The sequence below is a fragment of the Neoarius graeffei genome, chromosome 26 (assembly GCF_027579695.1).
Source record: "Neoarius graeffei isolate fNeoGra1 chromosome 26, fNeoGra1.pri, whole genome shotgun sequence".
Classification (NCBI taxonomy): Eukaryota; Metazoa; Chordata; class Actinopteri; order Siluriformes; family Ariidae; genus Neoarius; species Neoarius graeffei.
The window spans coordinates 18,387,552-18,415,340 of record NC_083594.1 but is presented as its reverse complement, the minus strand read 5'-3'; the positions used below and the strand labels follow the sequence as shown (position 1 = coordinate 18,415,340).

Below are 27,789 nucleotides of genomic sequence, written 5' to 3'. Positions count from 1 at the left end.
GGCGGGCGAATGCCCTGGTCCGTCCGCCCTGTCTAAAAAATAATGGTACAACTCCGAGTGAAGGTATCAATGCGCTGTCGAAGCGTGCAGAAGGTGTTAGTACGCCTGTCATTATAGTGCGGGCTTTCCATAGCATAGAAAATCGCCACGTTTCAATTTGTGTAACTGAACTTTGTTTCATGTCACTGGTCATATAAACCTATGTAAACAGGAAAAACATGGAAGAGTTTGGTCGCATCTAACTATAGCCCCAAAAAATACCATTGGCCATGCTGAGCCTAGCTACATTGCTAACAGGAGTAACAGCGCATCTGACTGACTGGGAGGTCGCAATACACCATGATGTTCAATGTACGTTAAACACTCTAAAAACGAAACAATTTTCTTGTCATCCAAGACACAAAAACTATTTTGTCGCATTCGTCATCATCACAATTCACACTTCTCCATATTCATCTACCCACTTGTGCTGTACCCGAAAGTTTTTGTGACGTATGATCACGTGACAGCGGCTCTTCCGGTTGTAAAATATGCATATCGGAGCTCGAGCAGAAATGCCATATAATCATCACGAATATAACGATTTTGCTGAATTTAATAGATAATTTTGTATTTGTTGATGCAATTATTTCATATTTTTAATGGAAAGAAACGGATATAGCGTGCATTTATGTTTCATGTCCCATGTCCTTTAAAAGCAGAATGTCGTAACTGAGGCCTGTGCCATTTTGTACAATGAAATCTAGTGAACTGTGTAGGCACTCTGCTGTCCGAGTCCTGGTCCGGTCGTCAGCATTATTGCATTGTCTTTGCTTTTTGTGAGTCTAAAGCCTGTGCATAGGCCTGAGTGTCATATTATGCCCCTGTCTCTGTTCTTCTTTTTTTCAGGGTGGCATGTATGTCTTTCAACTCTTTGACTACTATGCAGCCAGTGGTGTGTGCCTTTTGTGGGTTGCATTCTTTGAATGCATTGCAGTAGCCTGGATTTATGGTGAGTTCAACAAGTGACATTTCACGTAAATAGACCCCTTCGCATGTTTGTAAACAAACCGACCGTTGCCAGGATGCGCGCGCAGCCTGGACTCAGAAACAATGGCGCTGCCCATAGACTGGCATTATGAGCTGTCAGATTATGCCAAACAATTGTCGTTACAAGATCGAGAACGCTACATAAATAAGTTAAGTCTAACAAGTGGACATCGCCTACCGGATCCGTATTTAATTAAAGAGTGGACGGACGATGTTAGTAAGTTTTCCTCTGATACCTGAAGGCAGTCATACTATTTACAAAAAATGTCAAACTCAAAAAAAAAAAAAACCTATTTACAAAAGTAGCCTGCCATCAACATTCTGGTTACAGCGAGACTACAACTTGATTAACAATGGGACATTCATATTCATTTTGTTTTAATCAAATTATGCCAGTGATGTGATGGCAATGTGGCTTTAGCTACAACAGCAAATACCAACACTAAACAGCAATTTGCAGGAGGTAATGGCATGAAAGGAATGATAGTGTAAAGAGTGCAGCTAAGAGAAATCAGAGCTGCGTAAAAAGCGAGAGGCAGAGACCGGAAATGAAACTGAACGGGGCGGGAGCTAGGTTAGAGCAGTCAACGCAAGTTGGCATTTAGAGTGAGGGCACACAATTTTACCTTTCCATCCTTGCTTTAAAATTGTGATTTTCGGCATACACAAATAACGATGGCACAAAATCTGGACTGCTTGAGTCAAGCGAGACCTCTCCTACAAACAAAATTGCATGCAAAGCTAAGTTAACATGCTAACAATATTCATTACATTGTGTAACTATGACCCAGCTAATCAGACAAACGCTACCAAAGTATTTTGCTACATCAATAAACGAAGACTAGAAAGAATAAAAAAGAAAGATTTAATAAATAGCCTGATCTTACCTGTGATGAAGTGGGCGCTGCAAACCCGTGCATTTTTGATGGCGCTTTCATCCCAGTCTACACGTTTGATGGCTTGTAGCCATAGACGTCGGTGATTTTTTTTTTTTGGAATGGGTGAGATCCTGTTGGAATTCTGTACATTTTAACCCCATCACTGCTACGATTCTGACACCCGACAACACAACAACTAGGCATTTCTTCCAAATATTTCTTCTCGTCTCTACCGTCGCTGAGTCTTTTTTGGGTCCAGGCTGCGCGCGCAATTTCCTCTTACGTATGAATGACGTTTACTGCGAAGGGGTCTATAGGAAGGGGTATAAACGATAAACGCATTGGCGATGTAGTAGATATTACGTGTATACTATTTAACAGCAGTACAAAATCACATTTTCCATGTGTCAACACAGGCAATCAAATGAGCAGACTGAATATTCGAATTGCAAATCACATGCCAGATGACTTATGCAAAAATGCACTGTATGGATAGACCAGTAGGAGAAAAACAACCCCAGTGAAATGTGTTAGCTCTGCCTTTAATGATACAAAAGAGCTGAGTTAGTTTAATATTAGTTTGTTAGTTAGTAAGAGCTAATTTACAAAGCATCAATTTCCAACTGTTTAGTTGTGAAACGTACCGTGAGTTGGCCTAGTGGTTAGCGTGTCCGCCTGTCGGTTGCGTCATACCAAAGACCATCATAAAAATGGTACCGTCTGGCAAGATGCGAGTGGAGAGTCATACTCTCGCGGTTACCAGAGGACTAGCCCCCCACTGTAACCCTAGCTATGTAATAGGTGAGAGGGAAACGGAGATCAGTGCTGCCCTACGCGCCACATAGGACTTTGACTTGTGAAATGCACAGTTAGTGAAACTGTATCGCTCACTAACATGGCTAGTTTTGTTTGAACATTGTGTACATAAGATATTATACCGAAGAGTCATAATAGCTAGGAATTAGCTTCACAAGGCCCAATTGTTTAAGCTAGCTAGCTATACCACTTGCTAATATTAGACTCTTAGCTTGTTAGCTGTTAGTTATTAACAGTTAATTTGCTAAGCATGAATTTCAAGTCGTTAGTGTTTGTTTATATAAAAAAAGCTGAGGTAATTTTTGCTTGTGCAACATTCAAAGGCAAACATACATTGTAGCTAGTGTATGAAGAGCTGTCTTTGTTTTATCTTTATTACAATTAAATCAACGGCATAAAGCATAATATCATGCGAAATGTAGAGCTAGCTCACTTTGAACACTGAACAATATAATATATATTCAGAGTTAATGGCTCACAGTTAGTCTTACAGGAATAATTTGATTAAGATGGCTAGTGAGGTCCAGCAGTAGTAAAATTCAGTGCGTTAGCTTGTTAGCTATCAGTTAGTAATAGCTAATTTGCTAAGCGTTATTTTCAGACTGCTAGCGTTTGTTTATATAATTAAGTTGAGGCCATTTTTTTTTGGTCTTGAAACATTAAATATGTTATAACTGACATGTACAGTTGTTGATTCTGGATTTATTGTTTATTGTTCATGTTACCTGCTCAGTCATAATGGCGACAAATTAGGCTCCCAACGGATGCTAATACCAGACTCTTAGCTTGCTAGCTGTCACTTAGGAAAATTTATTTCTTAAGCATCAATGTCAAATATTTATTTATTTGTTTATTTATTTACCTACCTATCTACCTACCTACGCTTAGGTAATTGTTTAGTTCTTGCAAACATTTAAAGAAAAACATATAACCATGTTATTACTTTGTACAGTTGTTGTTCTGGCATTCATTACACCGAAATCAGTGATAGCTTATGAACCTTTTGCACAAACTCTGTAGCTAGCTAACTTTGTTTGAACATTGTGGAATATAGCATATTATTTTCTCAGTCATACAAGGACAGTTTATTTTAGTTAGTTAGCTATAGCTAGCTGCAGTTATCATATTTAACAATTATTCGTCAAAGGCGAAGTGAATTTATTTTAGTTAGTTAGCTATAGCTAGCTACAGTTATCGTATTTAACAATTATTCGCCAACAGCGAAGTGAATTTATTTTAGTTAGTTAGCTATAGCTAGCTGCAGTTATCGTATTTAACAATTATTTGCCAAAGGCGAAGTGAATATTGGTGAATAATAACCGAGATGAAGTGAAGGTTATTATTCACTGATATTCACTGAGTCTAAGGCAGATAATTGTTTTAGGATAAATACGCAGGTGATTATTTTAAAAAATCGTATTAAAAATATATATATTTCAAACTTCAAAAGCGGGACGCAAATGTAACGTGCGCAGGCTTGTGTCACTTGTCTGTGCCGAGTCACATAAAATACTTTGTTCTGAAATAGATAAAATAAATCACAATCCAACCTTACCTTTGAATAGTTTTAGACCAAACTTCGTAGCATCTTTAGTGCTTTTAGGACCAGCATTTTCTTTCATCATTTGTAATTCTTCCTCACTTACGGTGACAAAGCGATCGGCAGCCATTTTGCTGAGTCGCTCAAGGTGATTATCGAGAAATAGTCCGAATTTCTCGACCAATCAGCGTACGCGATTTCCTATAATCACCTCTGTATTTATACTAAATTCTAATATTAGACTCTGCATGTTAGCAATAAGCATCAATTCCAAACTACTTAGTGATTTGAATGCCAGGTCAAGTGTTTTTTATGCAATATGAATAAAGAGACTCTTTACTTCCTGTTAGGTGCTGATAATTTCTATGATGCAATCGAGGACATGATTGGATACAGACCAAATCCTTGGATGAAGTGGTGCTGGACTGCAATTACACCTATTCTTTGTGTGGTGGGTTTTTTTTTTTCTTGCTCTTGAAGATATTGCACTTGGAGTTTTTGGTTTTTTTTTAATTATCCATTCATACCAGGATCATTTATACAAAGCTGTCTAAATGCTAAATTTAAATACCCCGAAAGAAATTTAACAAATTTGATCATTTGCCCCAGGTGATCCGTTCTCCCCAAATGCAGCCACAAAATTGCATCTCTAGTGCACTTTTTTAATATGACTTTGGATTTGCTGGCGAAATTTGCCCTCCTGCTTGCCATAGTGCAGAACTCTATAAGGCCATGTGCCTGCACACAAGGATGAATGGGGAGTTGAGGTTGACCGCAGGAGTACACTCTTTTCCCCTGAAAGAATTTTTTCTAAAAATGAGCAAGTCACTGATTGACGTAAAAGGCTTGCATCTTTTAAAATGTCACACTGACTCTTAGTCAGCAGTAAAAGGTAAAATGTTCTCTCCTTTCCATATTAAGCTGTTTGAGGGGATATTTTAGAGAATCACTGGTTGAAGCATTTACTTTGGTCAGATACACTTTTAATAGGAACATCTTGGGTGCGATTTGCTGGGGGGGATGGTGGGGATCATCCCCCCCCTCTGGTTTTTATCTCTGCTGAAAAAAAATCCTCGGGGACAACCCCGTCAATAAAACAAACAAACCAAAAAAAAAAGTTGACATGACAGGCATGTTGTGACACAGTTTTCTATGGTCTACATTGCACTCACTTTCAAAATGACCCGAAGTGGCAGCTTTGATGTTCACGAACGTCCCCAGCAAATAGATACATTGTAGATAATAACAATATCTTTGCGTTCTCATAGAACGCAAAGATATTGTTATTATCTACAATGTATCAATGTATCTGCAGGGATGCAAACAGCGCGCCTTTTGGCGGATGCCGCCTTTTTCACGGCCGATTTTTTTTTTTTAGGGGGGGCGTTGGAGTGTCTGATTATAACTTCAAAGTAAATTCTGTATTAAAATTACTAAATAAGCAAATCCGTTACAGTCCATGAAACAGGAAGTATAAGGATGAGAAAAAAACAGTTTAAATCGGAAAGCTGCGCACAATGTGAACTGCGCCATCAGAGCAAACTGTTCATTTAGTATTCATGTATTTTAGTGTCACTGTCCATTTAATCCGGAGGGAGAGAAACATCACAGCAACGCGACAAGCAATGCGAACTTTGTTGTGTTAGTGTTCGTGTATTTAGTCAGAGAGATAGGAAGATGAATTTACTGTACTATCTCTGGTTTAGTGTTTGTTTTCATTTAGTGTTATTCATTTGATATCATCGGATGTTATTGAGCTGTTAGCCTATTGTTACCTTAATTTTGTGACCTTTCATGATTTAAAAAAAAAACATCCCCCCCCCTTCTGGTTTTTTGACAAATCGCACCCTGGGAACATCTATACACCTGCATGTGTTTATGGTGGTAAGAGTCTGGTCTTTTTTTTATTTGTTTCTTTAAATCTTCAACTATCCAGTATCAGTGAGCCTGTGCGTAATGTAGCCAAACAGGAGTCATACCTGATGAGGTCTGCTGTTGTAGCCCATCCAGCTCAAGCTTTGTTGGGTGTTTTGAAATGCTTTTCTGCTCACCACGGTTGCAAAGAGGGATTATTTGAGTTACCGGAGCCTTTCTGTCAGCTCGAACCAGTCGGGCCATTCTCTTCAGACCTCGCTCGTCAATGAGGCGTTTTCACCCACAGAACTGCTTGCTGTTTCTTTGTTTTTCACACCATTCTGTGTGAACTCTAGAGACTCTTTTGTGTGTGTGTGAAAACCCCAGGAGATCAGCAGTTTCTGAAATACTCAAACCAGTCCATTTGGCTCAAACCACAGTGAAAGAAAGTCACACTTTGAGATCACAATTTTTCCCATTCTGATGTTTGAAGTGAACATTAACTGAAGATTTGTTTCTGTATGATTTGATGCATCGTGCTGGTGTGAAGGGATTGGCTGATTAGATAACGGCATAAAACAGCAGGTGGATGGGTGTTCCAAATAAAGCGGCCAGTGAGCGTATAAGACCAATAATATTTTGAAGGCTGAGATTTGAATTTGTTTTCCTCCTTTTCCTCCAGGGATGTTTCATTTTCTCTCTGGTCAAATACAAGCCTCTGACGTACAACAAAATCTATGAGTATCCAGACTGGGCCATTGGTTTGGGCTGGACCCTCGCCCTCACCTCCATGATTTGCATACCTATGGTGGTTGTGATCAAGATCATCCAGTCTGAAGGCCCACTCATTGAGGTTAGTATCCACTTAAAAAAAATGCATGGCACTTTATCTTTTAGGTCTTAACTAATAGCCAAATACCAATAATTCAGTAATATGCTTTCATTATTAAACTGATCTGATATGCGATCGGTTGGTTTCTTCGTCCATTTGACTGAAATTTGCATCTTCAGACTTTCTGAACCATGACAATATTTGATGCAAATGTCCACTGCGTTGTCACATATTAAACAAATGTCACTATTTACCTATCCCACATCCATTTTTTCCACAGCAGTCCCTCTAATCTCTGTCTTTTTTTCTTGCCACATTATTGACACCGTTCCATAATTATCGACTTTAGCCTGGAAGAACTTAAAGTTCAACCCGAAATGGCAGCATAACGTTAACAGACCAGTTAGAAAAAGTTCTACATAGCAAAGTAAACACAGGTGGCATCACAAGGTGGCACAAAAGGCAATGACCTGAAGAAACCCCTTACTTGGTTAAAATTTGGCCATTTTCTACTAGAGCGACGGCTACAATTATCAACACCTTAACACTCTTTTGGCCATTGCAAAAGTAGAAAAGACTTTCAATACATAAATTGTGCAGGAATAGTTATAAACTTCCACTGAAAAAAAAAAAAGAGCTGATTCCAGATTACTTAATGTATCAGATCACGTGACTCCGTTCCACAATTTTCGACACCTTTCTCCACAGTTATCGACACCGTTCCACAATTATCAGCATCCAGGTGATTATTTATTAAAAAAATCATAGGTATGTGGTATTAAGTTAACAAAACATAGTTTTTATTTAACATTTGTTTGACAGACTTATTTAGTACAAAATATATTTTATATAAATATATCCTTGACTTGCAAGTGACGTCAAAGCAAAATAGAAACCCGGATGTCGGCCATGTTGGTGGATATACAAATGCGGGGTCAAGCGACATTCCGTACGAAACAGTCATGCGTGCGCGACTCTCTTTGCTTTTCCACTGCTTTAAGCGTACTTTTAGCTTTGCCATATCTTTGTGCTGTGTATGGTTGAGGTCACAGCAGTACTCGTGACCGTGACATGTTCTGATTTTTTGGAACTCCATCCATGATTCGGAAAGAGAGCGAGGAAACTTTGAGGCTTAGTACGGAGAGGAGACGAGGGGATCAGGACACTGACCATTTCGTCCAATAGTTAGGATATCCCGTCCAAAGCCTTTTTCATACGCACTATCTATTTTATATTTCAGGTATTCTGGTGTTTGCGAATGAAAACCCCACGAGAGCGCTGCTCCACACCTGATTTGACATGATCCAGCCGGCTTTAAAAATTAATAACTCTGCGAACGGAGCTCACAGCGAAGCCAAATTTTACAGGCACCTCCTTCTAAGCCTCCCCCTTCGAAAGCGCACGGTCTCGGGTCGGTAGGCCCGTGCCTCGGCCCGGGATTCGCGAACAAAAGCCCCACAAGAGCACTGCTCGGCACCTAAAGATTTAATATGACCCATACTATGGCACTCATTTGCTTTACAAAAATGTGTTTTGCTTCGGTCAAATTCCACTAAGAATTCCTCCTTTTTTTGAACAAATAAATACCTGAAATATAAAATTCATAACAGAATTGACAGTCCGTATGAAAAAGGCTTCAGACGAAATGACCTGTATTCGTACTCGATGGTCGGTAGCAGCGTCTTATCTTCAGAAAAGTCTGACTTTTTTAAATAATAAGAGTCAAAACCACACATATCGCTCGAGCGTTCAAATCATGGTAATACTGAGAAAATTCAGCATTGTTTACAGACACGCTTTCAGCGCCTGCCATCCTAGTTGCTTTGTATATCCACCGTCATGGCGGACGCTCATGACGCAGCACAGTTTGATCACGTGGCTGCAAGTCATCTATCAATGTCGGCGCTTACGTAAATGAGGAAGTAATTCTAATGTTTGTGAACAAATGTACCGATAATGTTTAACCTGTCAGAAAATCTTTTTGTTCCACTTTAAATATTTTCGTTGATCACATTTGTTAATCATTCGTTGTTGTTTGTAGTAATTTCTAGTTTATCAATAAATGTCAACAGGCAGTCGTGTCATGTAACCACATGAAAATCCAGGTCAAAGGTCACATGTTATTCCTCAAATGAAAATATAAAATGTCTACTGATATTGTAATATGTGGTAGATATTTATGACAAACTGCAAAAAAAAAAAAATTCTGAATGGAATAGAAAAATCTGAATATTTCAAGCATGTAATTTTTTTAATATGCTTGGAATTTACTTCTGGTCTAATTCTATTTATTGCAATTGGATACTAAATACTCTATAAACATTCCATTCTGTTATGAATCAGAAAAAAAAAATATAAATCACAGCACTTTTTTTTTTTTTAAAGTACTTCATCTGCTTCAACAATGTTACACAAAGATCGATCCATAACAGTTGTAAATGTCACTTAATTCCACAGGGTGTCGATAACGGTGGACACTGGTCAGAGTGATCACTATTATTGACGCCTCACGTGACTTCTCATACGCACGTTTAGATACAACACCGCGACTGTCAAATGAAAGAGTAAGAAACAAAGTAGGTTTCGACAAGGAGATCATGAATTTGATGAGTAAAAACATGTCCATGATCTTTCCACCATGTTTACGTGCGATGATAACGTCCGGGTTTTTCTCACATTGCTGATCGTGCTAAAAAAATTCCATCTCAGGTAACGAGCTGTGTCATCAGACGACAAGATCAAGGGGCGAGGCGGGTCTTCCGGTTGATGAATTAACCAATAATAACTGTTGTAACGTTTGTAAAAATGTTTTTTATTGGTAAATCTGAAAAGGTGTCGATAATTATGGACTGTCGATAATTGTAGCCGTCGCTCTAGTGTCTAATTGTTTAAACTACATGCTTGCTGAAAATTGACTATGTTTCTCTTTTAATTGTATATTGAACATAAGTTATCTGTTTCTCTATGGCACGAACTTGTTTTTTGTTTAATTGACTCCATACCCACATGATCTTGGCAGATAGAAGATAGACTAGGCAAGATTAAAAAGCATGTGGAGGTTTTTTTTTTAACTGTTTTGCCAGACTTTAGCCACAGAAACAGACCCCCACCCATGTATTGTCATCATTTTGTCTACTTAACCTTGCTTCTAGCTTAAGCTGTTGCATAAACTGTCTAACATACCAGAGCATGTTTTAATCCTTTAATTTTGATTTTCAATCAAGTTAAAGGTTTGGAGCATTACTCAAGGGTTTAGCAGTATTGTGGAATAGAAACTCACAATTTTCGGGTTATAGAAACCGAACAAATGAGTTAATCTAGGGCTGCGTACCTAAACGTAACATCAGGTACAGGTACCGGTACAGAGGTTTAGGTACAGGTCCGGACCTGTACCTGTACTTGAACAATTTGACAAATTCTTCTGAACTTCTTCAATAATGACAGAAACATTAATACACTGTTGACAACTTGTCAGTATCTTTATTCAAAGAAAACCGAACATAACTAGATTTCCTACCTCACTTCTCAGTCACCCTATAGTTAACTTGGGACAAAAAGTCATAAGTTGTCTCACAGCGAGAAGTGACTACACTAGAGTACTACAGACTACGCGCAGTCCGCGGCCTTTAACTTACGTGGCAAAATTACACAAAGCAACAAAGGCTGCCAGTGCCAGCAAAGGAAAAATGGCTGACCTGCTTTTGAGTCTTTTTGACCAATCAGAACGCTGGATCAGCCAAGCTCTCGCAATGTCTCGTGAGACTGTGGCGAGAGGATCTCAAATCAAAGATGGCTCTGATTTCAAGTTTCAGCGCGGCATTTTCAGGGGTGATAGCATTCCGGCGTCGCGCCGGATTTCCGGCGTACCGTGGCTGGGGAAAAAATAAATAAAAAATCTAGTTCGCCCATTGTCCTGTGTCATTCTGAGATGCACAGATAGACAGTAAAGGGAATTCGGAATATCACCCCTGCATTTTACATCTTTTCCAGTGCTAAATTTTCGTCTTTGTGGTAGGATTTACGCATCTTCAGTCACAAAATAAGCATATACTTGGTGTAAATTTATATCGGTACAGTACCGGTACTTCATGATCTGGTATTTTGGACCTGTACCGAATCGATTTTCACGGTACAGTACCGGTACGCAGCCCTAAGCTAATCTTTCCACAGTCTTCTTCCAACTCCGCTAACCTGCAATTCCTTTTCTTCTTCCAGAGGATTAAAGCAGTGGCAGCTCCAGTGCGAAGCAATACAAATTCATGTCCTCAGGAGTACCGACCGAAGGGCTCAGAAGTGTCACATCCCCTTGACCCCAATGGGAACAACGGCTTGATCAAGCCCAGCCACACTATCGTAGAAACCATGATGTGAGCGCTCTCTGTGAGAGAATCCAATCACCTGCTTTCCATTTTTAAATAAATAAATTAATTAATGAATTAATTATATATATGTTTTATATATATATATATATATATATATATATATATATATATATATATAAATATAAAATGTGGATTTAGTCGTAGGACCAGGTTTACATATCTGCACTAGAAGTTCTTTTTCTTTCCTTTTCTTTTTTACAGAGGAAGTTACACTTGTTTTTGTCAGTGTCTGCTTTTAATATTTTTACCACAACGTTGTTATATTACTATTATTACTGTTGTTGTAATTAGATGAAAAGTGGCTTTCCATACACAAACACCAGTATCGCAAAATAGTCACACATTTCTCTTTTTTCTTGGTTGTTTTTTTTTTCTTTTTTCCTGTAAATAAAGACATTTAAATGATTTGTTGGAGTGGACAAACCAGACCAATTAGGTGCTGCAAATGATAAATGTTCTTAGTGTTTAAAAAGTGTCTTGGTTGGAATTTTTTGGTCAGACAGCTGTGCACATCTATTTTGACATCAAGTGTACGATTGAAACTAATTGGACGTTTAATCAACAGATATTACATTCACAATTGAACAGACACTACTGTATTTCGTGGTGCGAGTTTAACACACTGACACCACCACTGCACACAAGGAATCTAAATTAATGTGACTCTCAGAAAGCACAAATTGTCACACTAATTCTTTATACTGATCTAGTACAATAAGCTTTACCTTATAACATTCATCCTGTCCACCATCCATCCATCCTGTCACTGGTCTGTATTCAGAGTTGACAACTTCAGTCCAAAATTTACATCAGTATTTATGAGGGGAAAATTACGCATATTCAGAGACGGGCTGCACAAACTGGCTCCTCATTTAGATTCTGCAGTTGACCTGCAATGTAATTCATGGATGTGTCATTGCCAGATTTTCCAAGCAGAAGCGTCTGACACAGAGGTTTTTCAGTAGTGTCTAGACTGCCAACTTTAAACAGACAAATGTACCTTTAAGCCCAAACTAAAACAAGGACAGAATATGTAGACTGAAAAAATATATTTTTCTTTCATGTCAAATGTAATACAGTGAAACATAAGCTCAAGAGACCACCGAAAAACAAAAAAGACAAATGCCATGGCAACTGAATGAGAAAATGTCAAACACTGAAATAAATCTAATACCAGTCTGGTATATTGGCAGTTAACAGTTATTCCATGGAATCGAGTCGGCTATAAGCCATGTATGACGAGATTGAGCGTAATAACTGTTTTATTCTAGCCACACTCACTGGATTTTGAGAAGCAGAGCGTTTTTATTTTAATTTTTTGCAAATTCGATAAATAAAAACTTGATACAAAACGTCCGACAAAATAATTTCTGCTTAGAGTCTAAACAAACCGGTGAAATCACAGGAACAATTTGTGAAAAATACGATAATAATAATTCTTGAAAAATAAAGATACATTCTTACCATCAAATACTTTTTTTTGATGGTTGGCAAACCAACTTAAAGGTGCATTACTGCCACCGACTGGGCTGTAATGTAGAACAGGCAATATGGTGGGGGGGAAAAACCCCAAAACTATATTCTTTTAGCTGTTTTTGACTTGATAATTTTTGAGGTTTTTGTTTTTGAGTAGAGTTTTTATTTCGTCCTCGGTTGGTACACCAGCACACGCCGCCATTTTGTTTATCTCTACTGGCAGTATATGAGCTGATATCCTAGTAGTAGAGGAGCCAATCAGAGTGTGCGATTGCTCATATCCAATGAATGTGGATAGAATAGTAGTATACTAGGAATAATCCTAGTAGCAATTATCACATTATTCACTGCAAATTTTGCTTAACAGTATGGCTTCCAACGTCATCTTATTAAAAAAAAAAAAGCTTGTAAAATAGCACTTGATCCAGCACGTCTTATTATTTTGTAGATTTATTTTTATATTGTGAACAAACAATTTAATCAAGCCAGTTAAATGAAGCACAGGATGTATGATTAATGAACTGTTGTGACTATTTTGATGTGTGTCCTGTAAAAAAAAAAAAAGTGCCAACGGTTTAAAAGATAAGCTGACCACGTTCTCATCTGCTCTGCTTATCGTTCACTTTAAATGTTGTTCATAATTTTATCCGTAAGATCCATCACTCAGGCCTCAATAAACAATGCCTCTAATTAAGATGCTGTCTGTCCCCAATCTCCTGTTTGAAAAAAAAAATCATGACATAGTGCCCCATTTAAAAAAAAAAAAAAAAAAAGTAATATTGGTCATTAGGCTTTTTTTTTTTTTGGATGAATTTATGGCCCAAAACACAAATTCCAATGTAACATCAATCTGCCTGATAGTGGCGCTGGACTTAATACTGCTGCTTACCTAAGCTGATATTGCGCTTAACTCCAAGGTTAAGAATTGTGCATAACCAAGACAGACCTCTGTTTTTGGTGAACTCCACCTCGCATGAGTAACTTTCACACCAACACTGAAATAGCACTCAATCTTGTGGTGATGTCTGTGTTCTAGATAACGGGATGCACAGTTTTGGCATTAAACCCTCACTAAGCATGTGTAACTCAACTCTGAATACAGCCCAAGTACAGCATTTTTTGCATGTTTCTCATATCAGTGTAATTAGATCTTCAAACATTCACTTTTACCCAAGTTTCAACACTCCCTAAATATCCAACGGTCATTATTATTAACCAGCTTAATAAAACTGTATCAGGGCTTAGACACATGCTGATACTGGCATGTTAAAATATGGAATTGCTCTTATCTAAGCTTTTGTGTCATACCAATTCAGAAATAGTATTTTATGGTGAAATCCAAGTTGTTTGTACATGTCATTCTTTTTTTCCATTGCTTTTTGTATTCTTAATATTAAGATTGTACTTGGCTTCTGTCTGCAATTATATTTTTATAGGACAAAATTTTATATAGAGCTTTTAATTGGTGCAATTGGTGGAAATTGTAATGTGCAATACTTTGTAGAATAATATGCATTGTCCCTGTCTTTTAAAAAAGATGGTACTTGCAGTGAAAAATTTCTTTTATAACAAAGTAGCAGGAAACATTAGGGCACATTGGGGGCCAATTAATCATTGGAAGGTAACATCAAAGTTTAAAAAAAAAAAAAAGTAGTATTTACTGTGATACTTTACGTAATTTAGTGTTTTAAAAAAGAAATGCTATGAATTTCTAGCAGTTTATGTGTCAGATAACGTACATTAATCTTAACTTATCTTATATGATTTTTAATAAGCTGATTTGGATTGATGTATCCTGTAATTAAACAATGTAGCCAAACAACTTTTATTTAGTTGTTAATCATGAAGGCCAACTCTTTGTTTTTGACCTTCCGGTGACAAAATGCAAGTGTTGCTTCTGAAAAATGGCTTAACTGAAAATCAAATAATACGATTTAGTGCAAAGAATTCGAAATTGCAGTCCAGAGATCAATGAAATATTCCTGTTTTTTGTTTTTTTTTCCAAACCTAGCCGTTATCCTGTGTACGATACTGAGAGAAGAACCAAGAGTAGTTGGGCTTAATATTCATGTTTTATTCATACTGTCCAAACTGTTGTCACTAATTGCCCACAAGCAACACATAGCTAGGTTTGAAAAGCTCTGGAATATTCCGTTTAGTCTCAGGATATGATCCTAATGCAGAAACAGAGATATCTTTAAATCTTTTACACCTACATGGTTTGGCAACATCTATGCGTTATTAATTCATGGCAGGCCCGGCTCCAGCTCTCAGTAACAGGGCCAGGGAGATTTGGTGGGGGGAAAATGATATATAAATGTATATTCGGAAGATACAGGACATTTCAGACAGAAGTCCTTTGTCAGCTGCGGGTTGTGTATATATATTTGTGGCACTGATGCTGCCTGTGGCCCATCGAGCAGTGGTAGCGGTGATCTGTGTTGCTGATGATTGGGACAGATAAAGCCCAAGCCAGTTTGAGTATGATAAATAAATAGAAATACATATAACCTTGTGATAACGTTTTTTTTTCTCTCTCGCTCTTTTTTGGGTGGGCCAGACCCACCCCGCACCACCCCCACTCCCCCAACCAACCCTCAGCCCACCCACCCCACTCCTAAACTCACCCTGGAGCCAGGCCCAAGTCATGAGAACATATTATTATTATTATTATTAATTTTTTTTTATTCGTGATAACATGGAAGCAAAAGTGTTTTAAAAATATTTTGGAGTACCTAATTTTTTTTTTTTTTTTTATTCCTTAATAAACATTTATTTTTGAAACAATAAAGAAAGGAAAAGCCTCCTGCTTTTGCTCAACGTTGCCAGAACGAATTTCTTTCTAAAATTTGAGGTGAACTTAAATCAAATTGTTTGATTGTAATTCAGTCATGCCTTTGTGGTCATGAAGGCTTCGAGGTGACACACTACCACACAGTGTCCCTTTAAAGTGACCCAACAACAATGCTATTGCCAAGCCAGGGTAATTTCACACATGCCTGGCTTCCTAAAATATGGCTTGTGAGGACACAACCAGAAGCGTCATGTTAGGTCATGGAAAATTGGTCCCGGATAAACCTGAACATTGTCTCGATGTGCATCTTCGTTCTGTTCACTAGTGGCTTTACTGTTTCAGTGGTCACTGAGAGGTGCACTGAGCCAAAAAGGCCGATCCTTTTCCCCAGCTGGAGCTGTAGTAGTGATCTTATTTGAAATAGACTGATAGCACCCAAGGGATGAGAAATCTGGAGAGTTTTCAAAAATGCACAAAACTTCCCAAGCTTAACTTGCAGAAGGAAGAATCGTTTCTTTCTCAGGGTACATATGATTAATGAGTCGGATTCCCAGTGGAGATGGAAAAATCTGCTTTGCTTATTTTCAGGCCATGGAAATTATAACCATCCCATTGTGGCTTAAGCATAAATCATTTCAAATCTTATTCTAAAAATAAGTGGGGATTATTTTTTGTTTTGTTTTTAATTTATCCATAGGACTGACTTGTTTTAACTGTGACCCCTTCTGGTCTAAAATATTAGTTTATGCCTAAGCTAACATTTAAAATACTGTATAATGTTCTCAAGGACTTGGACATGCCTCAGATATAAACTTGCACCCTTCTCCGAACTAGCAGGGCACAACCACTCCCCCAATCCGACAGTTTTGGCAATCTCAGAAACCATTTGTTTTAAGAAATGGACAATTCCATTGACGTGGATGATCTGCCAACCCAACAGTTTAGAGAGTTTAGCAAATATTATACAGTATACCGTATTTCAGCGTGTATGTAGAAACATCAGCACTCCCCAGCTCTTTATTCTTTTTGTTGAATTCTCAATTACGATTGGTCATAAAGTGTTGATTAATTGACTTGATACAACACTTTGATTAGTTGAACGGCGTTCCCAGAGTGTTTATATTTCACATAACAGCACTGGGACGTTTCACTGTGTGTGTGTGTATCACTCTGCTCATCTTTGTTGGCCGGGTAAAACTCCGCTTCCTAATTTGAAACAGTTACTACAGTAGTGTTAGCGACGTCGTCAGTGGATATGGCAGATGATCATTTTCAGGAATATAACTTTTGACTTATAATGTGAAAGCTCGTCAGATGAAGATGAAAAGAAAGGACACCAATTTTAACAGAAGCACCTTTAATAGGAATGTATTAATCAGTGTGAGGTAGCTAGCCAGTTAGCTGACGTGCTATAACATGAGTGTGGCTTCTTCAGAATCTAGTTCTGCTAGTGGAGCAAAAATAAACAGAATATTTGGCCATACTGTGTCTAAAGCGTCACTTAGTCAATATTAACTTCTTGTTTATAGAACTGTTGTATAAAAGCAGGATCTCACTCCAGGTTGTGCTGTTTTACTAAATACCAACATGGCTGTGCAGCCGATCTGCAACCGAATCACAGCCGTGCTGATAATTCAGTACAACAGAACTCCCTGTCGTGTGTGATATTGCTGGAATAACTGCAACTTTGACAGTAATGTAGCTGCAAGGTTTATATTATAACTTTACAACTAATTTACAACTTTACATTTACACTAGGTTTACAACTAATAGGCCTGCTTTATCATTTCTCGAATAACAACTTACACAGGGACTTGCTCCACATAAACGCATTGAAAACGTTTTGGATATGATGAAGTTTTCAGTGAGATGTTTTTTAATATTTATAGAAGGAGTCTCCAGTGTCAGCACTCTGTGGCAGTCTATACTTAAATTAAGCTATACTTAGCAGTTATTCCACGAAATCGAATCGTACATGAGCTGATAGCTATAAGCCCTGTACGACGTGATTGAGTGGAATAACTGTTTTATTCTATCCACATTGACTGGATTTTGAGAAACAGAGCATCTTTTGCAAATTTGATAAATATAAACTTGATACAAAACGTCCGACAAAATCATTTCTGCTTAAAATGTAAACAAACCGGTGAAATGACAGTAGCGATTTGTGAAAAATGCTATAATAATAATCATTTTTGAAAATTTAAAATAAGATACGTTCTTACCACCAAATACTTTTATTCTGTATTTTGTTGCTTCCTTTTTTTTTGGGGGGGGGGGGGGGGGGGGGGGTTGTTTGTTTTCGAGTATTTCGTCCTCGGTTGGTTCAGCAACACGCTCCGCCATTTTGTTTTTCTCTACTTACGGTATATGAGCTGATATCCTAGTAGTAGAGGAGCCAATCAGAGCACGCGATTGCTCATATCCGGTGATTGTGGATAGAATAAATATCAGAACAGAAAGTGGTGAATGATGGTTGATAGCCGCTACAAGTGATAACAGGAACTAAGTTGTTTTATGGACATTCCACAATATTAAAAGAATGTATAAGTGGATAAATGTTCATAATAATAAATAATCATAATAATTTTAAAAATGTAATAACTGTCAAATTGCTGTAACCCTGTTTGGAGGGGGGAAAACAACAACACAAGAACCAAAGAGAAAAATGAAATTTTTTTTTTTTTTAATCTTACTTCATTGAATCTCATACTTGTAAAATATGTAAAAAGAAATTACTGAGATTAAATCCTATACTGTTGATATAAAACACATTATTTATATACTTTGATTCCAAGCCCATTAAACATGCATACTAAATTTTACTGTATTTTAAAATTTTCAAATGGCAATTTTTAAATAACTCTTAATTGACTTATTTGACTCATATATCATTGAAAAAAAATTATTTCCAAAAGTATAATGTTTTGATGTTGGAAATGTTTAGATCCTGTTCTCAGCCTTTGAAGGAGGCACATGCAGATCATTCATCATACACTGTATTTGTATATAATTTATTGACTTAATCATTTATTTTATTCACTGTTTTCTTTTTTGTTTTTTTCCCACACATGAACAATATATTTTTATCAGCCTTTTTAAGTTTTCTTTCTTTTACTTCTCTATAAAGTCAATTATGTACTGTTGACAAATGACAATATAATAATAGTATGTTGATGAGCTATACTCACAATAAAATATAGCAAACAAGAAATCATTCTGAATGAAATCCTTTTGTTTACAATGTATTTTTATGATGTGCAAATTAGTGCTTTCATAAATGTGTATTAGAGTGTGATACTGCCTTTAACATGTGGCATAAATGTCAACAGTGGTGATAGAAAACACAGATTTTGACTCTGCATAGAAATAACCAGTCCTTGGATTCCTTGGTTCACTATTTCCATGATAACGAACTTTTTCAACAACCCTCTGCCTACCTGCGAAAGAACAGTGACTTAATCACAAGAAAAAATCTCATTTTGAAGTCGGAGTAAGATGTGTATACGTACAGTACCAGTCAAAAGTTTGGGCACCCCTACTCATTTATGGGTTATTCTGTTCTTTGACTATTTTCTACTTTGTAGAACAATACTGACAACATCAAATTATGAAATAACATATAGAACATACAGTGCCTTGCAAAAGTATTCATCCCCCTTGGTGTTTGTCCTGTTTTGTCGCATTACAAGCTGGAATTAAAATGGATTTTTGGAGGGTTATCACCATTTGATTGACACAACATGCCTACCACTTTAAAGGTGCACATTGTTGTTTTATTGTGACACAAACAATAATTAAGATGAAAAAAAAACCAGAAATCTGGAGTGTGCATAGGTATTCACCCCCTTTCGTATGAAACCCCTAAATAAGACCTGCAAAGATCCACAGTGGAGATGGGAGTATCTGTCCATAGGACCACTTTAAGCCGTACACGCCACAGAGTGGGGCTTCATGGAAGAGTGGCCAGAAAAAAGCCATTGCTGAAGAAAACACGTTTGGAGTTTGCCCAACAGCATGTGGCAGACTCCCCAAACACATGGAAGAGCACTCTCTGGTCAAATGAGACAAAAATTGATCTTTTTGGCCATCATGGGAAATGCCATGTGTGGCACAAACCCAACACCCTGAGAACACCATTCCTACAGTGAAGCATGGTGGTGGCAGCATCATGCTGTGGGGATGTTTTTCATCTGCAGGGACAGGAAAGCTGGTCAGGACTGAAGGCAAGATGGATGGCACTAAATACAGAGCAATTCTGGAGAAAAATCTGTTTGAGTTAACCAGAGGTTTCAGACTGGGATGAAGGTTCACGGTCCAGCAGGACAATGACCCTAAACATACTGCTAAAGCTACACTGCAGTGGTTTAAAGGGAAACATTGAAATGTCTTGGAATGACCTAATCAAAGCCCAGATCTCAATCCAACTGAGAATCTGTGGCATAACTTGAAGATTGCTGTACACCAACACAACCCATCTAACTTGAAGGAGTTGGAGCATTTTTGCCTTGAGGATTGGGCAAAAATCCCAGTGGCTAGATGTGGCAAGCTCATAGAGACTTATCCAAAGCGACTTGCAGCTATAATTGCCGCAAAAGGTGGCAGTACAAAGTACTGACTTTGGGGGGTGAATAGTTATGCACGTTGAAGTTTTCTGTTATTTTGTCCTATTTGTTGTTTGCTTCACAGTAAAAAAAAAATCACATCTTCAAAGTGGTAGGCATGTTCTGTAAATGAAGTGATGTAAACCCTCAAACAATCCATTTTAATTCCAGGTTGTGAGGCAATAAAACCTGAAAAATGCCAAGGGGGAGGGGAATACTTTTGCAAGGCACTGTATCTGGAAATGTGTGGTAAACCAAAAAAAAAAAGTGTTAAAAAACAATGTTTCACATTTACGATTCTTCAAAGTAGCCACTGTTAACTTGATGACGCTTTACACACTGTTGGCATTATCTTAACCAGCTTCATGAGGTCGTCACCTGGAACGCTTTTCAATTAACAGGTGCCTCGTCAAAAGTTAATGAGTGGACTAGTTTCTTGCCTTCTTAATGTGTTTGAGCTCAAACAGTAAACAGTAAATAATAAAAATACAGTAAATAACCCAATTCCACAACTATAGTAATCCATATTATGTCAAGAACCGCTCAACTAAGTAAAGAGAAACAACATCCATCATTACTTTAAGACATGAAGTGTCTTTTAATTAATCAAAATAAACAAAAACCAAAATACAAAGGAGCATCAAACTTTTGACTGGTACTGTAAGAAATTTTCCTGTGGAGAACATTTTTGAATTGTGTTCACTTTGTACACAGATGAAACCAAACTAGTCTAGTCCAGTTGATGATCAAATAGCATACTTGATCGTTGACAAGGCTAAGCTAGCATATCAGATTGTAGTTATAAGAATGTACAAAAAGAGAAACAAAATAGAGATCCCATTTATGTGAAAAATACAGTGTCTTGCAAAAGTATCCATTCCCCTTTTCCATCCATTTTAAACATCCAATCTGATTCCGTACATACTGAAGCATGTACAGAATCAGATTGGATGTTTAATTTTGGCTTTTTTGCTTGGATGAGCCACACCTTAGAAATCAAACAGTCCAGCTTCTGATGACATGAAGATAATTTGTTTTTCCTTGCCTTTTAAAGACCAGAAGTCATCTGACATGGTGAGAAGACAGCTTGGATCTTTGCGTGCTAGACTTAATATTGCCTTATTTCCTGTTTACATGAGTCGTAAAATTCAAGAGGAAGTCAAGTTACAAGATGCCAAACCATCGCTGGTTAGCCAACAGAATGTTGTTTATTTAAAGATAGACTGCCTTTCAGATTTTTCAAGTCAAGGTCATAAAAATAATTTTCCCTGACACCCAATTATTTTTTGTTTAGTGGACCGAAAGCTACTGAATTCGAATCACAGACTTCCAATTTTATTAGTTTTTTTTTAAATAGAACAATTAATGAATTTAGGGCCACGTGGCCCTAAATTCTCCACTATTTTTTTCTTGCTTCATGATGCCCCAATTTACGATACTACAGTACATCATGCATCACGTGGTGGGCTTTCCCCGTTCGCGCAAGGCATTATGGGATACAAATTTGAAACAGGAGAGGAAAATGGGTGACACAGTGGTGTAGTGGTTAGCGCTGTCGCTTCACAGCAAGAAGGTCCGGGTTTGAGCCCCGTGGCCAACGAGGGCCTTTCTGTGTGGAGTTTGCATGTTCTCGCCGTGTCCGCGTGGGTTTCCTCCGGGTGCTCCGGTTTCCCCCACAGTCCAAAGACATGCAGGTTAGGTTAACTGGTGACTCTAAATTGACCGTAGGTGTGAATGTGAGTGTGAATGGTTGTTTGTGTCTATGTGTCAGCCCTGTGATGACCTGGCGACTTGTCCAGGGTGTACCCCGCCTTTCGCCCGTAGTCAGCTGGGATAGGCTCCAGCTTGCCTGCGACCCTGTAGAACAGGATAAAGCGGCTAGAGATAATGAGATGAGATGAGACCTTAAGCCTGAGCATGGCCTCCTAGATGTCCCTGAATTGAGCAATCAATTTACTATTCTATCAAAATGCACTGGGAAGCTGGACTGTTTGATTTATGAGGTGTGGTTCATCCAAGCAAAAAAGCCAAAATTAAACATCCAATCTGATTCCGTACATGCTAAGGTTTTTGCTTGATGCACTTTCTTGGGACTTTATAAAAACTTGAACCGACTCTGAATCACTTACTGATCAAACGCTGTTTGTTTTACTCTGATGATGATGATGTCAGTGACGTCAAAACCTCAGTTTATGATATCACTAGTTCTTATTATTAAATGTAAAGTAATTAGCAAAAATATACTGATATGTCCAACAGACATAAAGAATTGGAGTGTTGGGGACTAGCTACAAGTTGAGATGCTGCTTGCTGACCTATATTTTAAAGGTTCTGACTGCAAAGTTGAGTTCTGGGCAAAATGTTCCGTTTCTATTGGAGTTTCAAGATGTTTTGCTGCCGCACACACTGTGTATCCTGTGTGTAAATATTCTGGCGAGATAAAACGCATCCTGCATTTTACAATTCCAAAGCTTGCTGAAGCAAGTGAGCAACAATATCACATATATATCACCTGCGGGGCGTGTTTGAACTACTTTTAACCAAGACAAGTTGGCATAGGCAAACATGGCAGACTCCACTCTCCTGCCGGCTAAAAGCCAGCAGAAAAGAAAAGGAAAGCCTGCCAAATGAGTGCAACAGCAAGACAGAGCAAGGTTAGAAGACATGCCATTTTTCTTGACAGATAACTACATCATTCTAGCACTTTGCTATCTTAGCCTTAGAATGCATGAGCTCGACTCCACGGTAGCAATGTGGTATGGAGTTATACACCTAATGTTTTGATCTTACAGAGAAAGAAATGATAACACAAAAGCAGTAACAGAGAAAAGATATATTCGCCTTTTGTTTCACGGATCTATTCAGGAATGTCAACCACAAATTACATCCCTGCGACTCAAAACTCTCCGAGGTCAATGCAGAATCACAATGTTTTCTGCACGTCGCCATCTTGGTGTGACACAGTTCCACAGTTGTGCTCATTAGTTGAAGCTCCTCGCGTTCTGCTGTTTCCGTAGGGCCATACTGTTTACCTCAAGAGGGAGGATAGTCGGTCCCAAAACAGAGAAAAGCAACCCTCAGCACATCAAAATGATCACATCTCATCCGCATGATATTGTTCTTGCGAGACAGAGGAAAATGCAATGCAGTTGCTGTTTTCAAAATAATGTAACATCATCAGTAATGAGCTACTTATTCAGGAAGTGGTGTAGTGTGACAAAACAGTACACCACCTTTTTCAAATAACCGTTCTTTCAACACTAGATGATTCAGTACTCAGGATCAAGTCAAGGTAATGCTACCCAGTTTCCTGTTTTTTTGTTTCTCCTTTTTTCCCCCCATGTGATATAATTAATTGCTCCTTTACTAAAATTGTTTTACAAATTGAAAAGGAAAATCTATCTTTGTTATGGCATACCCAGTACAAGGCATGCAAATTTATTTTGTGCAATAAATTAGGCAAAATAAAATGAAAATATCACAATTCATTTTCCTCAGTTTGACAAATTAGCTTTGGCATAATTACCGGTACAGCGCCCGTGGAGCAGTTGGGGGTTCGGTACCTCGCTCAAGGGCACTTCAGCCCAAGACCACTCCATATTAACCTAACCACATGTCTTTGAACTGTGCGGGAAACCAGAGCAAACCCATGCAAGCTCCACACAGAAAGGCTCCCGTTGGCCACTGAGCTCGAACCCAGAACCTTCTTGCTGTGAGGCAACAGTGCTAACCACTACACCACCGTGCCACTTGTAGTGGAGCTAGTTACTATAGCAAAGGGGTAGGTTGGCTGTAGCTTAGCTATTTGAAATCATGAGTAATCTCTAGCTTCTACCATTGCAAAGTAGCTTCCTCAACACTGATGAACTGAAAACCCAAAGGGTTGGTTGTTGCAATATGGTCCTTTGATTTAATTTTACGTTTTTCACTGATGACACCATCAGGTAGCACGGTGGTGTAGTGGTTAGCACTGTTGCCTCACAGCAAGAAGGTTCTGGGTTCAAACCTCATGGCCAATAGGGGCCTTTCTGTATGGAGTTTGCATGTTCTCTGTGGGTTTGCTCTGGTTTCCCTCACAGTTCAAAGACATGTGGATGAGGTAACATACCCAGCCACTGGGATTGTACAAGCCAGTGCATGCTTAGTGCTAATTCCAAGCCCGGATAGATTGGGGATGGTTGTGTCAGGAAGGGCATCCGGTGTAAAACCTCTGCTGTGGTGACCCTGAATGAATGGGAGCAGTTGAAAGAAGAAGACTGATGATACTATGAAAATTATATTTGATCATTATGAATAGTTAACACATTGAAAAAAAAAAAACACACCACATCTTAGCAAGTGAAATATCTTGAATATAGATAAATTTACCTATATCTCCTTATATATGTTTAGACACTGCCTAAAAGCGGAGCTCCCGATTAGTGTATGAGCAAAATATTTGCAAGGGCACAAAATCAATCAATCTGAATAGAATAATATTATAGCATATGAACCAGTGAATTGTGTAATGTCGTGTATTTCGCATCAATCAATTGCTGCATTGTCTTGTCACAGTGATACCAAGAATGAGATACACATGCAGTTCATTCATTCATTCATTCATTATCTCTAGCCGCTTTATCCTTCTACAGGGTCGCAGGCAAGCTGGAGCCTATCCCAGCTGACTACGGGCGAAAGGCGGGGTGCACATGCAGTTATGAATACATATTTATTCCTTTCTTTGACACCGCATACCATGCACGAGAAACAACACCTGGGTGCCTGGTGGACAGCAGTGACCCAGCGCCTTCCCTTTACATCATTACTATATACAGTGTCTTGCAAAAGTATTCATCCCCCGTGGTGTTTGTCCTGTTTTGTTGCATTACAAGCTGGAATTAAAATGGATTTTTGGAGAGTTAGCACCATTTGATTTACACAACATGCCTACAGCTTTAAAGATGCAAATTGTTTCATTGTTACACAAACAGTAATTAAGATGAAAAAACAGAACTCTGGAGTGTGCATAGGTATTCACCCCCTTTCGTATGAAACCCCTAAATAAGAGCTGGTCCAACCAATTCACTTCATAAGTCACATAATTATTTGATTAAGATCTACCTGTGTGCAATCAGAGTGTCACATGATTTATCACATGATGTCTGTATAAATCGACCTGTTCTGGAAGGACCCTGACTCCGCAACACTACTGAGCAAGCAACATGAAGACGGAGCCTCCAGACAGGTCAGAGACAAAGTTGTGGAGAAGTATAGCTCAGGGTTGGGTTATAAAATATATACCAAACTTTGAATATTCCACGGAGCACCATTAAATCCATTATAGCAAAATGGAAAGAATATGGCACCACTACAAACCTGACAAGAGAAGGCCACCCACCAAAACTCACAGACCGGGCAAGGAGGGCATTAATCAGAGATGCAAAAAAAAAAAAACACCAAAGATAACACTGAAGGAGCTGCAAAGATCCACAGCAGAGATGGGAGTATCTGTCCATAGGACCACCTTAAGCTGTACACTCCACAGAGCAGGGCTTCATGGAAGAGTGGCCAGAAAAAGTCACTGCTTAAGAAAACATGTTTGAAGTTTGCCCAACAGCATGTGGCAGACTCCCCAAACACATGGAAGAAGATTCTCTGGTCAAATGAGACAAAAATTGATCTTTTTGGCCACCATGGGAAATGCCATGTGTGGCACAAACCCAACACCCTGAGAACACCATTCCTACAGTGAAGCATGGTGGTGGCAGCATCATGCTGTGGGGATATTTTTCATCTGCAGGGACAGGAAAGCTGGTCAGGACTGAAGGAGAGATGGATGGCACTACATACAGGGCAATTCTGGAGGAAAACCTGTCTGAGTCAGCCAGAGTTTTGAGGCTGGTTCACGTTCCAGCAGGATAGTGTTCTGGAAAATCAGGTTGATGTGTTACCATATTTTCTTAAGTATGGAGCTCTGCTCCATGTGCACCAAGAGCTCCACTATTAAACCTATTTCCAGACATTTTTAACTTTCAATCATTTTGGTTCTTTATAAAAATAAGTAGTTAGAAATAAGAAAGAGAATGAGACCAATGTACCTATCACATCAAAACAAACAAACAAACAAACAAACAAACAAACAAACAAACAAACAAACAGAGCTTTAGAATATTTTTACTTCGAAAAAAAAAAGCTTGTCCACAATACTATGTAGAAACAAAATATTCTAATTTGAAAGGTATTTGAAGCTGAGTTGTGTAATACTGTTGTTGACTGCAAAGGTTTTTCGTACCACAAAACTTATCAGGTGAATCACTGCTGAATTCTCGGTAAGCCATTTCTCCAAAAACAATCTAGAAGGAAATTGCTCAGTGTGGTCAGTTATAATATTTTGTGGTACAAGTGTTGTGTTTGTTAGATAAAGGCACATGATTGTGGTTTGAAGTGGCATTAAAAGAAACCTACCAAAGCATACTAAAGCATAAAATTAAGATGAATAACATATTTTATGGCCCCACCTTTCCAGGCATGCCCTCTACTTGGGATCTTATCAGAAACCCTTTCTTACTGATTGTAGTGAGATTGTTTCAATATAAACCTGTTATGATCTGTGAAACCCAAGACCTTGTCCTTTCCTCAAAGGTCTCTGGTACAAGAGTTGGGTCATTTTACTTTAGTGTTCGTTCCTTGTTTGGCAGACACAAATCTATCAGCCTTTATTGCAACTTTGTATCAAAATTGAGGAAGTGTTTTTCTTGTTTGTTTTTTTCCCACTGTGGTAGGGATATGCAGTTTTGTTTTGTGCACGTGTTTGTCTCTTCCTTCTCAAACATCACAGATTTTTATATTGCATTCATCTCATTGCAGTGATGAATGCAGTATAAATACCTGAACTGTTTGAGAATGCATAACTACACACATCAGAGTGCGTGAAAACTAAAACACGTCTAATATCCAAAACCTAAAATGTTCTCAATCCATGTTAACCAGTTTCATGAGAAAGCCTGTCAATACAAATAATGTAATATAAAAATATCAAATTATTTAACACAACAATAATGGCATGGATTCCACAATGTTTTGGAAACATTTCTTTGAGATTCATAATTACTGCAGATTTATCAGCTTGAACGTTCATGCTTTGAATCTTTGGCTCTACCACATCCAAAATGTCTTCTATTGAATTTACTGGTAACTGGGGAAGTCAATGACATTGTAAGGGACCAAACAGCGAGGCAAGAGGACACAGGAGTTTTTGGTTCAAAAGGCAGAGTTTTATTGACCCAAAAATGTCAAAGTTTACAAAAAAAAAACCCAAAATTAATAACTAGGCCTATAAAAGTGGTCAACAAAATATAACTTGACTTGAGACACAGCCATCTGACATGGCTAATCTGACATGAGTAATCTGACATGAGTAATCTCTAGCTAGCAACATTACCTGAACAAAACTGACCTTGACATGATGTTAACGGAGCAAAATTGACCTGACACAATGAAACAAAAAGGAACATATATAGTGGCTTGGCCAAACCAAATAACACAGAAGGGGTAAACATAAATAAATAAATAAACACTGACTACAAATAGATACAACCGTGAGTT

General features: G+C 38.2%; 1 protein-coding gene across 6 annotated transcripts in view; it reads left to right on the top strand.

Moving 5' to 3' along the window:
- slc6a6b (solute carrier family 6 member 6b) overlaps positions 1-16,241 on the top strand; it is a 48,735-nt gene extending 32,494 nt beyond the window's left edge. For all 6 annotated transcript variants that reach the window (XM_060910416.1, XM_060910415.1, XM_060910412.1 and 3 more), the window contains exons 11-14: positions 889-991; positions 4,614-4,714; positions 6,800-6,970; positions 11,165-16,241. In XM_060910416.1, the coding sequence (XP_060766399.1) occupies positions 889-991; positions 4,614-4,714; positions 6,800-6,970; positions 11,165-11,320 (531 nt within the window). In that variant the 3' untranslated portion in view covers positions 11,321-16,241. The remainder of the gene's footprint in view (positions 1-888; positions 992-4,613; positions 4,715-6,799; positions 6,971-11,164) is intronic.
- The last annotated feature ends 11,548 nt before the right edge of the window (positions 16,242-27,789 follow it).